This window comes from Camelus ferus, chromosome 1, assembly GCF_009834535.1.
Source record: "Camelus ferus isolate YT-003-E chromosome 1, BCGSAC_Cfer_1.0, whole genome shotgun sequence".
Lineage (NCBI taxonomy): Eukaryota > Metazoa > Chordata > Mammalia > Artiodactyla > Camelidae > Camelus > Camelus ferus.
In genome coordinates, this window is record NC_045696.1 from 27,671,041 (window position 1) to 27,688,860 (window position 17,820).

The 17,820-nt window shown below is 35.9% G+C and overlaps 1 protein-coding gene across 7 annotated transcripts in view; it reads right to left on the bottom strand.

Moving 5' to 3' along the window:
• ROBO1 (roundabout guidance receptor 1) overlaps window positions 1-17,820 on the bottom strand; it is a 1,015,952-nt gene that overhangs the window by 464,229 nt on the left and 533,903 nt on the right. For all 7 annotated transcript variants that reach the window (XM_032489632.1, XM_032489650.1, XM_032489636.1 and 4 more), the window contains exon 3: window positions 4,902-4,985. In XM_032489632.1, coding sequence (XP_032345523.1) covers window positions 4,902-4,985 — 84 coding nt within the window. The remainder of the gene's footprint in view (window positions 1-4,901; window positions 4,986-17,820) is intronic.

Consider the following 17,820-nt stretch of genomic DNA (forward strand, 5'->3'; position numbering starts at 1 on the left):
AAATGGAATATTGGATATCATTAAGCGTTTAGGAAGTTTAAAAATGCAATTATTAACTCCAGAAAATGAACAATCTTGTACAAAGAGGGCAATGTAATCATAGTATTCTACGTGGCTCTGCAGTAGACTTACACAAGGACAATTTGCTTAATATTACCAATATAAATCTTGACTGTTAATTTAACAAAGAATGTGGTAGTGAGAGAGTAGGAACAAAAAAAGACTCACTAGATAATGTCTAACACTGACAAATTAAGAAGTATTTGTGGATGCAATCTACTTTAAAATAGAAAGGAAATTATCAGAAGAAACATCTAAAAGAGTGAGAAATGAGGTTGTTTAAAGGAAGTGGGTTCAAGAATGGAGTAGGACCTGCTTATTTTCCTTAATGCTTTTGTTTTACTTGATTTAAAAAAATGTGCATTTAGTTCTTGTGCTAATGACTCTAGGATGAGAATTAGTGGAAACTTAAAATAATGTTTACTAGAACTGTGCTGCTGTATAGAAGGAACGTGGCTAATCTATTTAATTTCTATCTATATGCTCAAATATAGCCTATAGCTACAACCTCAACAACCTCTTACAACCTCTGTGGTGTTGGAAAACGTGTAATTAATTTTGGACTATTTCTCTTCTGGACAATTGAAGCAGACATCAGACACTGTCGCTATTAATAACAGCACTTTCCTGAGAGGGTTGTTATGAGGATTAAATGAGTTACTGCATATAAAGTGCTTAGAAAACTTCGTTGTGTACATGAAATGATAATAAATACCAGTTATTAGAATCAATACATACAATTAAAAAAATATACATGCCATACTTAAGTGTCTGTTTGATTTTAATCTTGAAGCTATACCATTAAGAATGCAGAGCGACAGAAGAATCAATTCACCATCAATAATAGTTACTCGTTGAGATTCCAAAATGTGAGGCAAATCTAGTTTGGGGGATGTTATTTGTGTGTATATGGGAAAACATACTAATTTGCCCAGGATGTGCTTTTTTTAAATAAGAGAGCATATACTTTGTTTCCTACTACAGAATTATAACCAAACTATACTTGGAAGTAATGTTGGTTTGTAGAAGACTCCATTACCCCCATTTGAAATTACTCTGGGATTTCTGACATTCTGTGGCTAGATTTTTACTGAAACTGACATTGACATAGCTCTGATAATTATTTAGTTTCAAGATTTTCAAATTTGCGTTTGGCTTTTCTTCCAATATGCTACTGTAAATATAGGAAGCTAGTCCTTAAAATGGATCTATGGTGATGGGGCACTTTATCTTATTTTCAGTAAGCAGGAATAAGAGTAGAAATGGGGAATAAGCATATATTCTAGACAGTATGAGTCAAATTTACAGACTTTTTGTACTCATAAACTTTGTGTCATTCACTAAAGCTGTACATAGCTTATGTATACATTTCAGACATTTAAATATTAGGCATATTACTTAATTTTTTTCATATTTGTAAAACACCATATGTACTTCCAGAAGTCAGTAAACAATGTACACTATTTAGAAGCTCCTTTAAGAAAATCATTGATTATTACATATACAACCTCTTTAAGATGTGTGTCTGACCCCACAAAGTGCTGATTTGAAACCCCATCTTACTTGTTCTTGTAACAAAAGCTATACACGTTGAAGTGTTAAAAGTCCCCAATATTTATGACATGCTTGGCTAAACAGAAAGTAGGCTACTTCTCTATAAATAAAGTTGATTTCTACGTTAGTAACGCACTACCATGCTACCTTAGAAATTGTTCTGTAATCATTGATTAGTAGAAGAGAAACAAACGTTTTCAAACCTTACATGAATTTATAGTATTTTATCTGGAGATGTTAAGGAGAAAAGAAATCAATTTACATTTCTTCCCTAAACTCTGTGAAACTGTATTTTCCTGGGCTTCTCAATTAAATCCCTTATATAATTTAGATAAGTGTAGTACATGGATTAAGTGGTAAATACTATTACAAGATATAATCATTTGTTGACTAGATTGATAATAAAAAAAAATAAATTCATGTGTAGGATATGAGGTCTGTGGATTCTAGTTTGATGGGTCAATTTGATAGTAGTGGTCCCAAATGGTTTGAGTAACAGAGCAGATGTTGTGGTGACAAATTAGCTTGCAGTGGAAATTGTACTCTTTGTAGTGGTAGAAAAAGGGAGAACTGGGGTGTGTGAATGGGCATGTTAGTGAACTGGTGATCTTCCTTGGAACTGTTTCATGTTCCCCAAAATATGTTTTCCAGAATTGTATGGCTTCTTCTGGGAAGCTTTTCTTCTTTAAATATATGCATGTTAGGGGGAAGAAAAAAGTCTTACATGTCAGCTCAATGACTTGAAGCAACATGAACTAAAAAAATAAACATCCAGTATACCAGTACATACAATTTGCACAGTCATTTTGAGATACTGTGCAAAAAGATACAGGTGTCACAAACAATACCAGATACATTTACTTGTTAACTTTCACAGGAAATGTAGCTTGCAGCTAACTCATCTCAATGACTTATTTGACAACTGTTTTGTATATTCTCCAAGCGGCTTAATATTTATATTTTATCTCTAACAGTAATTTTGCTGCCATATCCAGAGTTACTAAACTCTAGACAATTTATGATAAATACGTAAAAATGTTGCTGAGCACACAGGCCATCTCGCTTCCCTCTGAACTGAATTACCTTTTGTGTAAAATATCCTATCAGCTCAATTATTGATGGTTATAGTAAAGAGAATTCACACACACTCAGACACACACACACACACACCACACACCTGCACACACAAACACAAATTTGTCAGTGGTTTCATTTAATGCTTTGTGTGACTACGCCAATTTCAGAGCCAACTGACCGCTTTATAATGGCTATCAAGCGGACAAAAACCACTTTTTTCTATTTAATTTTTATCACTTCCAGCGAAGGCTTTAATCAGCAAAGAAATGGTCAATATGTAAGTGAAAGAGACACAAATAGCATGTTTTATTCATATAGTAAAGAGGTTCTTGAATAATTGAGAATTTACTGAAATAAAATACACATAATAAACTTCCTTCAGTACAAAAGTGTTATACCGTCTCAGGAGGGAGATTATTGAGAATACTGTTTTTCTAGTCATTTTGCCTTACATGTGCTTCTTTAACTAGTTCCCTTGCAGAATACAAAGAAATTTCGTAAGTTTACTATCTCTTTGTATTAATTCATCTAATGATATGTTTAATACCAGAAATCTGACTACTGATTGACTCGATGGAGAAAAATAAATAGGAACAAAGAATTAAAAAATGTTACGTTTAGTCTTAAATGAATTATTATTTAGGTTTTCCTAATTCAACACTCCAACATGATTTATGCATTGGTAATGTATAATTTTCAGGAAATCCATAAGAGACAAAGAGCAAACCCTGTTAGTGTATCTGAACAATGCAGTTGTTTAGACTGGGTGAGCACAAGGGAATTGAACTAAGATGCACTGGCAAATGAGGATACCCATGAGAAAGAACACTACCTCGGACCCCTCTATTCATAAATATGAACCTCCTCTGGTATTAAGAAATGACATTTACAACTCTTGTTCCGGCTAAGTTTCTGGAAAAGTATCATTCCAACTCCCTCACCATCTCAACACCAATGGACTTTGATTTGCTGGTCCTTCAATCTCAGTTCTTACGTTGAAAAATAGGAGAAAAATAAGAATGCATTATCTACGACTAAATAAATATAAGTATTAAAGTTGCTCATAAAGGTGCTATTAATTTGTATACTTATTCCAAGTGTTTAAAACCTGAATTTTGTAGATGAGGTACAATACTGAAGAATATTATTGCTATGAAGACAGTAAGAAAGCTTCTAAAGTACCAGCTTATCATAATCTGATGCTAAGATGGGCTATCTGTTGGGTTATTCTCTTTTTAACACAACCATCTGTAACATTGTAATGATACAGGAGAGTTCTCTATTACCTCTAACTCCAGCTATTTCAACACACACACACACACACAAAACCTAGCCACAGCCCACAACCTGGCAAAATCTATAAACTGTGCTAACAAGAACTGATGAAAAGAACGCAATAAATAGCTGCTATGACAACAAGACCATTGTCACATCATTATCTGATTCAGTGGTTAAAGGTGTATTTTATTCTTTGCTTATATCTAAAGTTTTAGTCAAATTGTCTCAATGTGTAACTTGTGCAATTATATTTATAACTATGCTTACAAATTCTGCATGGAACACTTACATATTTCCAGGTTAATCATCTTTAGACATTTGTCATATGAATTATTCCCAATACTTTCAATTATTTAAATTGTTACCTTCATGCTGATGTATACATGCAACTATTTAAGAAGTGGTTCATAGATCAGGAACAGTAAGTCATGCAATCCTGAGATATAAGTTGGTAATTATGATTTATAACCCTGTTGTTAAGAGTTTGCTTTCTGTTTGTAAGATTGCAGGCATAACAACAAAAAAACAAAAGTACAAATAATTTTGAACCCTAATTACTTGAAGGTAGCCTTTTATTTCTCTTGCTAGCAATTTAGTTAAAGTATTAAATCTCTAAGAAAATATGATCCTTCTAAACATATTAGCAATATCAAAATTTCAGGCTGATAAGCATCTCATATTAAAACTAGACAGCAGGGATGCATGCAATTTTCATGTTAAATTTCTCTTCTCCAAAGTGTTTACTTTAGCAATATGACCTCCCAGCTGAAGAATGAAGAAAGTCTGGAAAATGAGGATAAGAAGTTGTTGGGGTTGTTAGCGGGAAGCAGGGATGACTAGAAAGATCATTTTACACAGGTGGTTGATGACTGATGGAGGTGGAGGTATTTTGGAAAAATGGACAGATAGTATTTGGGAAAGAAACACTCTACCTGTGTAGCCCAGCGAATTGTCATCGTTATCAGAGGTGGGGATTGGCGTCCCGTTGTCCTTTCCCCTCTCTAGGTCTTCAGGGTCTGTCGGAAACAACACCAGAGCTGCTGATGGGGTCACAGTAGTAACAGTAGTTGCCATTTCGATCACAGCATGTCCAGACACAAGTAAATCCACATGTGACAGAAAAACACACAGGGACAACACACAGCACACGTCCTCCTCGCCCCTCCTGCGGTACACTAAGCCGTGCGAAGGTCTCAGCATCCTGGCTTACAGTTTTTACTTCTGCTCCTTAATTTCCCTAATTCTCTGCTCTGCCTGCACCTTTGCTGCACTTCAAAGCTGGCGAAGGGACTCTGACTGCCCTCTGTGAGGCGGCCAGCGCGGACTGAAGGAGCATATGGAGGAGGGAGAGGGCAGGGTGGCTGAATGCTAGCATTGCTAATTTTCTACCTTATTGTTAATCAAAGCTATTGACTGTGATCACTCCCCATCATCGCTTCATCTCCTGCCAATTATAGACTCAAGGGATTGTACCTCATATGGGTGGAGGGGAGGGTGTGGGGAAAAAGAGGATCTTGTCAAAGAAGAGGGTGGATGATAAAAATGTCATACTTTTTTCCTGAGCAACAGCAAAGAAAGCGGTGCAACATCCCATCTTTCAAAAGGCAATAATTTGTCATCTTAAAGGATGGAGATAAATTTACTGGAAAGAATGCTTATGTAAAATGAGACTTAACTTTGCACATGTGGGTTTGAATATTTTAAAACATTCCAAACTGTTTGAGGCTCTGTATTACCATCATGCAGATAAGTATTTTCATTCATTCATTCTTCTTTTCCTTAACTAAAATTTTTATGTTTTTCCAATTTTACAGTAATTTCCCCAGGTAGAATTTGAGAGATGCAGCTAAGCACGACGGCACTTAAGTTCCAATACCCAGAAGCTACGTCACAGTATCAATATACATAGAAGCCCAGGGACGCCAGTCATTTCACTGGCTGTGTCCTATCTCTGTGTGCTAGATGCAGAGTCTCCAGCTCCACAGCTGATAAGCAGATACAGACACATAAAAGCTAAGTGTGTACCTCCGAAATCGAATACTGGAGAGTCATAGGTCATTCAAGTTGTGTTCTGCAGGCTTTTTATCACCTTAAACGCCGTCGACAGAGGATTTCCCAGTTCAAGCAGTGAAGAAGCACAGCTGTTTACTCGAGGAAGAAAGTGTGTCACTTAAGAATGAGGCAGCGAGTACACGCAGGTAATGCCTCTCTCGAAACATCACAGGGTCATTAATTTTGTGTTCCTCGGAGTCCTTTTAGCTAGGTTGGCACATTTTGTCTTAGATACTGCAATTCAGGGATGATGTAGAAAATGTTCAAAGAGGATAAAAAGTCCAACATAAGTCTGTTTTGCAGCTTTTTGCACGGAGTTATTTTTTAAAAATTTCACTTTTTACTGAAGTGTAATTGATTTACAATGTTAGTTTCAGGTGTACAGCAGAGGAATTCAGTTATACATATACATACACATATGTTTTTTTCTTTTCATATTCTTTTCCATCATATGTTATTACAAGAAACTGAATCTGTAACCACTGCACACCCCTGTCTTCTCTCCTCTCCAATCCATGTGTCATATAATTAACCTGGTGTGGCTAAAATGAAGAGAAAAGAGCCTCAGATCTCTGCAGACTAAAGGGAGAAAAAAGGGCTCATTATCGCTCTATTCATTCTTGCCTTTGCAGCAATGGCTGTTGTCCTGTTTGTCCTTAAAATCGACTCTGGAAGTCGTAGGAGCAGGGAACCAGTCCACTAGCTACCCCTCCAGCCTGTTAACTTATTTGTATGCACACATTGTTTAGGTCAGAGATTTAAGTCACATCAGTAGGAGAGAATGGGAAATGGGCTTTTGTGTGTGTGTGTGTGTGTGTGTTTGAAGCAGTGTAAGCACAATATTCCACCACAAACTAAGTATCCTTACTCAGGCAGACTAACCAAGTAAACGAGGTTGCTGTAGAAAGAGAAACAGAAGGTGCTAGTTCAAATGTATTAAAAAGGCTTTTCAGGGACCATCCCTGCTTGCAGTCTTGTTTTAAAAGATACAACGTGTTTAGGGTCAACCTTAAATTTACAGACCACTTATTTTTAGTCACAAATGCCCCTTTCAAAGGAAAAACAACTTTTAATTTGTGATGGGATAGCTTATTTGATGTGAATACACGCAAATCTCATCACTCTGTTAAAAATACAGTAAAAATTCATCCAAATCCAGGACATGAGCTGAATCAGTTTGTCTGTACAGAATCCTAAGACTCTGGGGATAAGGCCTGTGTACCCTTTGTTATTAAACCTTCCCTGAGAATGAGGACATTATTACAAAAACAACGGAGACGAGGAAAGGAAGTTCACTATCATTTGAAGTAGAGATACCTAAATCTGTTTAAAGTAGGTTTTTCACCTACATCTAACTTATCCCGAAGTGATTTCTAAATTTGCTCTCCTGTTCCCACTCATCACGCCCTGAGCCTTTCTTAGGCTCAGGAAAAAACAGACTCGGCACCACTAATCAAGGAGCCTTACCCTACCTGTCACAGCGCGTCCTGTCTACCCAGTGCTGCCTTTAGTTCCTGATATGCTAGACCTAAAGGAAACAAATGATGCTGTTTTTACTAACTTCACCCACGTGTTTCTTCCCCCTCCTTCCTGTCAAAAGATTATTATAACAGGAAATAACCACTTGACTTACGGCATGTGAGCTGTAGGGCTAATTCAAAGGGAGTCCAAGAGATACCTGTTTAAAGTTTTTGTTAGATAGTGTTGATTATGCAGAATCTGTGGAATAGAACATAAAGAGGCAAGAGACTGCTCAGTGCTGACAATGTCTGAAGGAGGTCTTGCGCCCCTCATCTGTATTTGGGGCCGTCTGGGCCTGAACTGAAGTAGGTGTGGCTGCAACTGATGAACGCCCCCCTCGGGGCACTCGGGGTGCTGTCACCCCACAAGACTGAATTTCCCGGGGATCTGGGAATCTGTCTGCCTCACATTTCTGCACCTGTAACTGAGCAGGACCCTATTGTCATCGGTGTCCAAATGGTATTTGTAACTGCTTAACTGTGTAGTAGTTTAAATGGCTTTTCTCATGCTTCTGCTGACCAGGGTTAGGCTGGAGGGGAGGGGGGGTCTTGGATGATCTGCCCATTCCCCTCATTTTGCTCCCGACACTGCAGGAACAGCAGTCGAGTGTTTTGTGCATCTTGTTCATAACTCACCCCAGCTGCGCATGTCTGCAGCTATCTTTAGCCCCTTACAGTTTCTTTGTATTCTGTTGTCCCAGCCTGTGCAAACACTGCCTCAAGAGGTCTCAAGCCTGCCTAGAATGCCAGAAGCATATATCAACCTGACTTTAAACTGCACAGGTTTTTCTCTTTTACAGACCCCTTTCCTCAGCACCTTCATTCTGGCCACAAGAATCTTAGAAGAGTTCCAAAACCGGAGGTGAGCATCATACCCAGAAGAAGAAAGGGGACTGCTGCATCTGCAAAAACAAGGATAACTTTGCAACAAGCTGTTACCCTGTATGTGATCTCTATGGAAATACGCGGTCCCCTGGACTCTTACTATAAAACCTCCACTTTCTCTCTCTGGCAGGCTCAGAGCTTTGGAGGCATTAGCCCATTATGATCTCCTTTGCCTGGCAAAGAAATAAAGCTGCCTTTTCTACTTCATCTAGAACTCTGTCCTCGAGTCTCAGCTTGGTAGGTGGGGTACAGAGGCTGAGTTTCAGACCGTCATTGGACCTGCAACATTGCACAGGCTTCAACAGTGTTTGTTTGCTTGTTTTTTTCTTTAAGATAGTAAGTGAATTAATGAATAACCAGAAATGCAACTCTCACTTAAATGATAGGCTTTAGTATACAAAACAACTGGAAAATACAAAACTTGCATTTTCTGCACCACTATCATTGTCAGGAAAAAAAAAAACTGTATAAATTACCTCAAAATGCTATTTTACTCCATCTATCCCTAATATCTGTAAAAGCAAATAAAGCATTTTTCAATATAAAAGGAAGTCTTGAGTCATGAAATTATAGACATTCAAGGTTAGAAATAGGTCATTTGGACCCCCACAACAATCTTCCATCAGATACGTAGATTCATCTGAACTTAGTGGTCATGGGCCTTCAGTGCTTTTCAACATAACCAATTCCAATTTTACAGTTAAGTCTTTGCTTTCATGTTAGTTTTTTTTTTTAAGCTGTTTTCTAAATCTCAATTCGATTTCTAATCTGTGGGGCACAGAACCAACGTCTCAACTGTGAAAGCCCCTTTCCCTCCGATGTCCTTTAAATGCTTGTGTTGTTCAGGGTGCTGTCTGTAGCTGTCTTCATCGCGGCTTCAACTATTTTTTACAAGATAATGCAGTTCTTTCACTTCTTGGTTAGATGTTCTACCAATGACCCAATCTTATCTTCCCTTGCTCAACTTCGTGAGCATTCCAGGAAACCTCACACCTTCCCTCACTGGACACTGAACTCATCGTCTTCTCCTCCAACCGCCTTTTCCCCTATTCTCCCCAACTATGTTAAGAAAGTTATCACTCTGCTATATTTTTAATATTTTGCAATTCAGTGCAGTGTTAATATCTGTGGTTAAAACTGAACTCTGGCTTGTGGGCTTATTGTTTACAGTAGATTTTGCTACGTAGTTTTATTTTTATTTTTTTGGAGTGGGTTGTATGCCAAACTTAAACCTGTAGATGCACATATGTAAAACCACATATGGTTATATGTGTACCTACACAAAAATCATATAATATACACATCATTTAAGATATAGAACATACGAGTGGACCTTCTTGTAACAGTCTTACACAGATTTAATACAAGCAACAGCAGTGACAAAAAAGAAAAAAGATTTATAGCTTCTTTTACAATGGAAATTAAACTTTATCCTTAGAGATAACAATTTATCAAAGGTGGTACAACTTTCTTTAATGGTAAATTAAGTGGTAAATTTGAATTTTGTTATTCTATAACAATATCTTTATTGAGATTTCCTCAACACCTATGTTAAAACATAATGGAAAATTTGAATTAGAAAAATCACGATATAGCAACCTCTGATAAAATAATCCATTCAGACAAACATCACTGATGGATAATAAATCCATTTGGGTGAAAAGTGGTAGAGGAAAGCATATTTCATAGGGCCAGAAGTATCACCCCAGAGATTACTTGCTAACTGCACAGGGGGAAGTTTACTTTTATAATGGGTAGATCTGGCAGTTACTGCTTGAACTCAGTAACCAAACTTAGTATCATCAATAGTTGGTAACTAAAAGTGGACAGACAATCGTGTGATACAACATACAGTCTCACCTATGAAGCATTCTTACTAACAATGCTTGCCCTGAATTTAATCAATACTTAAGATCCAACTTGAAATCAACAGAAAAAAAAATATCCTTAGGGCACACATGTGAATTACCTTTAACTTACTTTGAAATGGTTCAGAAAAGTATGTTGAGAGCACTGCAGCAAATATGGCACATTACTAACAACTAATCTATCGTGAAAAATATTCAAAAAAGTTCAAAGGATGGTGGATGAAGACTGAGTGGTCTAAAGCTTTCTCCATAATGTGCAGCAGAAATTCATGCAGTGAAACTTCCCTTGCATTGGTGATATGTGTAAAACAGCTAATATTTTTGTAGCACAAAGGCTCATATTTGTACTACCTGTTCAGCCCATATTTCTCTAACTTGCTCATTATACTATGGTGGTGTTACTTTGCGGAAATGTAGAGAGAAGTCCGTTTTTTAAATTCAGTTTTATTTATTTATTTTTAGCTTTTTAACTGAGCATGAAATTCACAGCTCAGAACATTAGAATTTTCACCTTTATTCTTCCTTTCTGTCATATTCAGTTATGTAAATATACATTACATATAATGGCTTCTTTTTTTGCCCTACTGTAAAGTGTCAAGCCAGTTTCTTTATAGATTTGCATTATCACTGTGCAGGGCTTTGGCATTAATTGACATTTTGAAGATGACCATTAATAAAAGATTAGGGGAAAGCAAATGAATATAAACTACTATCAATATGAGAATTGTGTTCTACAAATTGGATCAATATACATTGATCCTTTCCCACTAATCAAGAGGAATGCAGGGAATGGGTACTTTAAATGGAGTACTGAGAACATTTAATTAGAAACCCAGGCAATGAATTATAAAATTAAGTACAAAAACTTTATTTGTGAAGCATTAAATTTATGTCACAATTTGACAAGTTCAAATCAAAGTTAAACCCAAACTTCTGCTTTCATCATGTGTGGTTAAAGTAATTATGGAAAATACATTATTATTTACGCCATGCTTTTGAACTGGGAATAAGGGGAGAAATGAGAGTTATATTTATAGAGACTAAGATAAAAAAAAAAATCAGTGAGTGCTTTTAGGAAGTATCTGCTTTAAAAAATTCAGAGAATGAAGCAAATAAAAAAATTCATTTACAATGAGGACTGAATGACTTTTCCAGAAGTCTATATGCTATAGAATATTAACTATGATATGTATCAAGTTCTAAAATTGTGCTACAAAATGTTGACTGAAACTTCATTTTTTAAGCAGCAATATGGTAACAGAGATAAAAGAATGTGTTACAACCATCTCCAATTTTGCTATTATAAGGAAAATCAAGGTTGCTTCCCTCTATTTCTTTCAAAGATAAAGGAAACAGGATTATTATGATCCATGTGAATAATGATTTAATGATTATTAGAAAACTTGTTTAGATAAAGTAAACCAAAATGTTAAAATTGACATAAAATATATATTCAAATAAAAGTGTTAGTGAATGGATGGTTCTTCCTCAAGTTGAAGACTTTATCATCCAACACTGTTGAGAAGAAAGAAAAAATTCAGAGTGGTTTGGTATTTGACTGAACTAAAATAATCTCCATGATAAACTAGGTAATTGTAACCATGACCTGAGATGCTGGGATTGTATTAAATGAAAAAATAGACTTTATACAATGATCTCAAATTAAATGTTAGTAATTTTTTTCTCATTTTCTGGTTTAGGCAATTAGACAACTGAATGAGTCATATGTGGAGAAACAAAAGTAAAAAACTGTACTAATTATCATCTCAAATAATATTTACACAATGCTTTATTTTATTGAATATGAACTATATCATTTTATGTGTTTGCATATTTTCTCACATAATTTGTACAGCTCTATCCAGATCATAGTCATCATCATGATTATGATCCACATCATCAATGTTCCCATTTTAGAGATGATGAAACTAAAGCTCAGAGAATTCCTTTCGCCTCTGTCATACAACTAGGAAACAGTGAATTTGGAATTTGATTCCAAATGATTTCTGACTCCAAAGAACCAACTCTTTCCACTCTATGACATTTCACTGTACTTTCTTTGCTCATCAATCTAATTCTAGGAACTGGATGGAATTTCAATAGAATATAGGCAATGGGACACCAGGTTAGTGATTCTTTTCCAGTTCCTGAGTACGAATGAGTAATTTCACAAATCTGTTTCTGAACTTCATTAAGTACATCACATGGCTTCTTCCCTGTCTTCTTTTATAGATAAGATAAAAGAAAGCAGTTTATAAGGTACTTGGTTGTGTTTAAACTAGATATACAATAACATTATTAAAATAGGGTTTATTATTAAAATAAGGCTTTGCCCACATATTTTTATTTATACTTATTTATTTAACTGAAATATAGTAGATTTACAATGTTGTGTTAAGTTTCTGCATAGTGATTTAGTTAAACATATATACATTCTTTTTCATATTCTTTTTCATTATAGGTCATTATAAGATATTGAAAATGTATTTTTCATTATATCAATTTGGAGACTAAACTACTAACTAAATAAAATCAAGATGAACTCAGATTCTTTTTGTTTTGGCAATTACATTTTTTGCTGTTCTTTTAACAACAAAGATTTATGTCTTGGGATAAGCTTAAGGGCACTTAAAACAGTCATGACTTACTCATCTTAGTGTGCTTAACCCTAGGAGAGTGCTAAAAGCAGAGTAGGTAATCAGTACATTTTTGCTGAATGATTGGATGAATCACTGAGGCACAATTTTGCTGGAGTCAAGTGTTTAAGATGGCGGTAACTTTTCTCAATGAATGAATTACCTCCTTTATTTAGGACTTTGTTATATACTTATCTACCTAAAGTTATAATCACTCTAAATTTAGTTCAAAACTGCATTATGATAAATTACTATTGCTGATGGAATACTATCTTTATCCCGTCCCCACTCGCCATGTAAACATATGCTCTAGGAAACAGAATCTTGTTTAACTTAAATCAGATGAGTGCTGTACTGGTGAAAGTTGTCCTTCTTGCATGATAAAGAGGGATGAGTTACAAATATCCACCTATGACAAGCCAGATATAAAGGAAAGTATAATACATGATGATAATTCTCAAAACTGAAAGAGGTTATAATATAAATAAACATGAAAGGTATTCAAATATTTCCAGGTAAGTGAACTGTATTTTTGCTTCTATTAGCTCTCTCTGATTTGAGTAATTTTAGATATAGATATAGATATATCCTGATCTGAAAAAATGGAAAGGATTTTTCTGAGAGACTATTCTTGAAACTGAAGTAATTAAATACAAATTTGGAATTAATATTTGGTTTCCAATACCACATTCTATTTTTGAACTTGCAGAAGTGTTACAATTCTGAAAAAAAAAAATGGAAAAATAACTGCATGAAAATTCCCACGTACAATTTTGTTTGAGCTAATTTGTGGTAGATCCAGTCACATTAGGTCGATAAAATCTGATTCAGTAATAGAGACTTAAACCATATAAGCAAAAACAGAAAAAACAAAGATATATATTTCTTTATATGTCTCTATCTATTTATAAAAATTCTATTAACATAAAATATACTCCTAGGAAGGTAAATGCATTAATGGATAAGCCTGCAACTCAGAAGAATACAAATGTCACCAGACGATGCTTTTAACTCATTTAAATTCAACTTAATTTGACAAAACAAGATAAAGTGCCTTCTGTATGGAAATCATTCTATTGATGGAGAAATGCTCATAACTTTAAAACTATTTGTTTCCAGATCTCTTCTAGTGGAAACACTGACAAAGTAGAGCTCTTAAAATAATTGGGAAAATGAAGGTTCATCATGCTTTTTTTCTTTGATGCCTGGATGTTTGGTCTAAGAAAGTCACGGAGGTTTTCATGGAAATAGTAAGTGATGACTATCCCTTTATAGAATGAGAAACTCAGCCAATTGTCCAGTTGAATCCTGCATTTATTCAAAATGCTCAAGTCAAATCATCAATTACCTCTGGTGTGACAGATACCTTGGTGGGACGGAATCTAATCTGCAGAGATTTGCTCCCTTGAACTTTATCTGTGAGAGTTAATTTCCGGTCCATTTTACTAGTATTTCTGGCTCTCTCCGTCTGTTGACTTTTTTGTTATTCTCTCCACCCACTTTGCCCTGGTATTCAAGGGCTTTTCTTTTATTGTGCTTAGCATCTGCTACTGTTCCACTCCCTTCCAGTCAAAGCATACGGTGACTTCAACACAGGCTAATTAAACGGTGCTTGAAGTTAGTTAACAGGTGGTGGCCCCAGCTGCCCTGCTTGCATGAACAGACACATCTCGCATTTTAAGGGCAGAAATGGCACAGCAGTAATACCTGTGTTAATGGCGTTCTCCTTCCGTAGCACTAACGTTATGTTGGGATACCAAGAAGAAATAGGGTCATTCCTCTTTCGTAGAGGGAGAAGTCTGGCTGTGGGCTATGGTGATCACATTTGAGATTCTGAATAAAAACTCAGACCTCCTTATCTTTTTAATCAATGCTCTTTTTTCGTCATAGAATGGGTACATTTATTACCATTTCCCCCAAGTGTGTTAATAAAGCACGTTTCCAATCACTACTGCTAGTTAACACATTGAGTGATATTCAAGTCAGAGCCATAGAAATTTGTTAAATTCAGTCAAAATACCAAAAAATTTACTTAGCATTTTGGAATCACTGAAGCTAAGTTTGTTTTACTGTTTATTTAACTATTCAATACAGTGTAGTGTTTAGGAATCACCAGCTGACTCTGTGAACTTAGACAAGTTATTTTATCTTTTTAAATTTTTGCCTCAGTTTCTTCATCTACAAAATGTGAAATAATAGTACTGAGTTCATAGGAGTGTTGAGGATTAAATCAGCAAATATTTGTAAAGATCTTACTATAGTCCCAGACACAAAGTAAGTCAGTAAATGTTAGCTATTATTATAATTCATCCAAATTAGGAATCGATTTTAAAAGGATCATTTAATAGTTCCTAATGAAAAAAATCCTACATATTTGCCTCTTGAAATGAGAAAAGACACATTCTATTTTTGTTTTAATGTGTCAGTTTTGAGTTTATATAGGGGAAAAGGTGCATAAGGCATCAGTTAAAATTCAAGAGAAAAATGGATTTTGAAAATTTGATTTTTCTCTAGCTATGTTCCATCATTCACGCAGAACTCCCCACTAAATCATTCAGGAAGTATTTCCATGTAGACAGCATTTCATCTGAATGGCAGACCCCTTGAACTGCAGACTTTATTTTTAGTTTGCCTAATTGCCTTGTTGCTTTGTGCTGACAGGGATGAATTCACTCAATTTTATTTCTTGAGGGAAAAAACAACTCTTGATACTGAAATTACCCTACAGATTTCCTCACTCTTAGGGGAACTTTTTTTCCCCCTTGCCCACTGCTGTTTCAGCTCCTGGCCTGCTTTTGCTGTCTCCTGCAGAGGGACAGAAACTGCTGGTGCTTTGGAAGGAGGTGGGGAAAGTCGGAAACATCTGCAAGTCGGGTCCAAGGTCACGTGACAACTGCCAGTTCCTCCTCAGCCTGCCCTCCCCCAGGTGCCTGGCCGGTCATGGCTGCCATCCATCTGCAACCATTCAGGGCATCTCTGAGGCAGCATTCACTCAGCTGCTAAAGGGACAAATTTCCTCCATAGCCTCTTCATTGTCTGCTTTTTCTAACCACAGTCACGGTTTTACGCTCTTCATTCTAATTGTGCTTTTGATTATTGGGGTCATTTTATGCCTTCAGCTTCCCCAAAGGTCACAGGGATTAGCTGTGTCCAATTGAGGAGCAGAGAGAGCCAAGGAGGCTTACTCCCATTCATCCCCCTCCATGGATTTCCCCTCCCTGTGAGAGCGACAGCACTGCTTACTTTTTGTCTTTTTTCACTCTTGATATTTTCCTTGCGCCCATCCCCCACTTCTTAGAGAAGGCTGTTTGTCACCATCGTTGTGGAACAAGAGGTTTCACTGATGCAAATCCACACAGAAAGCAGGGAAGGTACCTCGGGCGCTCCTGATGGAATCAGCTTGCGCTTGATTCTTCCTTTATTGTTTCATTTACTTAGCTCACAAGCATTCAACATTTCTATTTTATAGTCTAGCTGCATTTTAAAACAGCATTCCCCTTTTTTGCTATGTCCTGAGTGTAATCAATTCCAGACACATTACATATATACTATTGATAATAATTATATATGCTGTAATAACACCTACACTCACTATGTGTTTTTCTTTCCTCTGTTTTACTTTGCCGATTCTGACTTACCTTTGTGTTTTGTAGGCACCATTGCAGTATTCAGAGTATTTTGATTTGCATATTTGTTTTTTTAATGGGAAATTCTGCCAGTCTTTATTTTCACAAGTAATTTCATAGTGAGATGGTATGTTTCACTTACTAATGTTGTTCCAAAAGAGACATTCTTATTGTAAATTAATGGAAATTCTTGAAATCTAAGACAATAAGAGTAACTATTTTTAAGGAATGTGTATATGTGTATCCATGCAGAGGGAGTGAGGCTTCTGAACAATAAACACCCCCAAATAACCCTAAATACTTTAAAAGACATTAGGCCATTTATATCATTATTCATATTCAAGCAATAGTGGAGACAGTTTATTACATAAAAATATTTTCTGGGCACTAGTGCTGTTGGCTCATGAAGAAGTCCATTCATTACCAATGGTCAACAGTTTAAAACACGGTAGGAGGCAGTCCTCAGTAGACTTTCCTTCTTACTAGGAATCAAATGACTAGTAACTTTCTAGTTGGTAAGATTATTTGCTTGGCTCAGAAGAAGGATGTGATCAATTATGATCTTGTTCATCAAATAATATAGCTTCATACATAGAAATGCTTTTCAGAAACTGTACTACGCATTCACCTTCAGATATGAAGATATTGCACCAATTAATTTCCACCTTCTAAAGTCCCTGTTTCATGATTCATAATACATTGATTTGTACATGTGGAAATATGCTCATTTGTAGATTCAGTGGCCTCTGAAATATTGCCTCACTTAACCTTTTCAAGCTTCATTCCTAAAACTTTGCATAAATATTTAGAGTGGGGACAGCCAAAGCGAGTAGGAAATGTAAGATTTTTGTTTCCAATGATGCAGCTCTATGTGGATACTTTTGGTCAGCACATACATGGGAAATGGATGGAAAGCTTAATATAGTAACCAATACTTTTTCTGTTGGTCTTTGTGACCATTTTTTAATAGAGGCAAGTATTTTTAAAGAAACACATTTTCCCGCAAAATGGGAAAGGGAACTGAAGTGCACAGATACGGAACAAAAATCTGCTGAGTTTTACATGTTGCCAGAATTAAGGTAACTATGCATGAATACTCTAGGGAAATTTTATAGAAATTATGAATAAATACTTTAACTCTTGCTGCTGGAGAAAGGGAAATGTAACTAGAGGAAAATCTCTATAATCTTTAATCTGTAACATTTGGCATTTGAAAATGTTCTAAGGCTTCAACATAAACCTTAAAACCATAATAGGGGGAGTC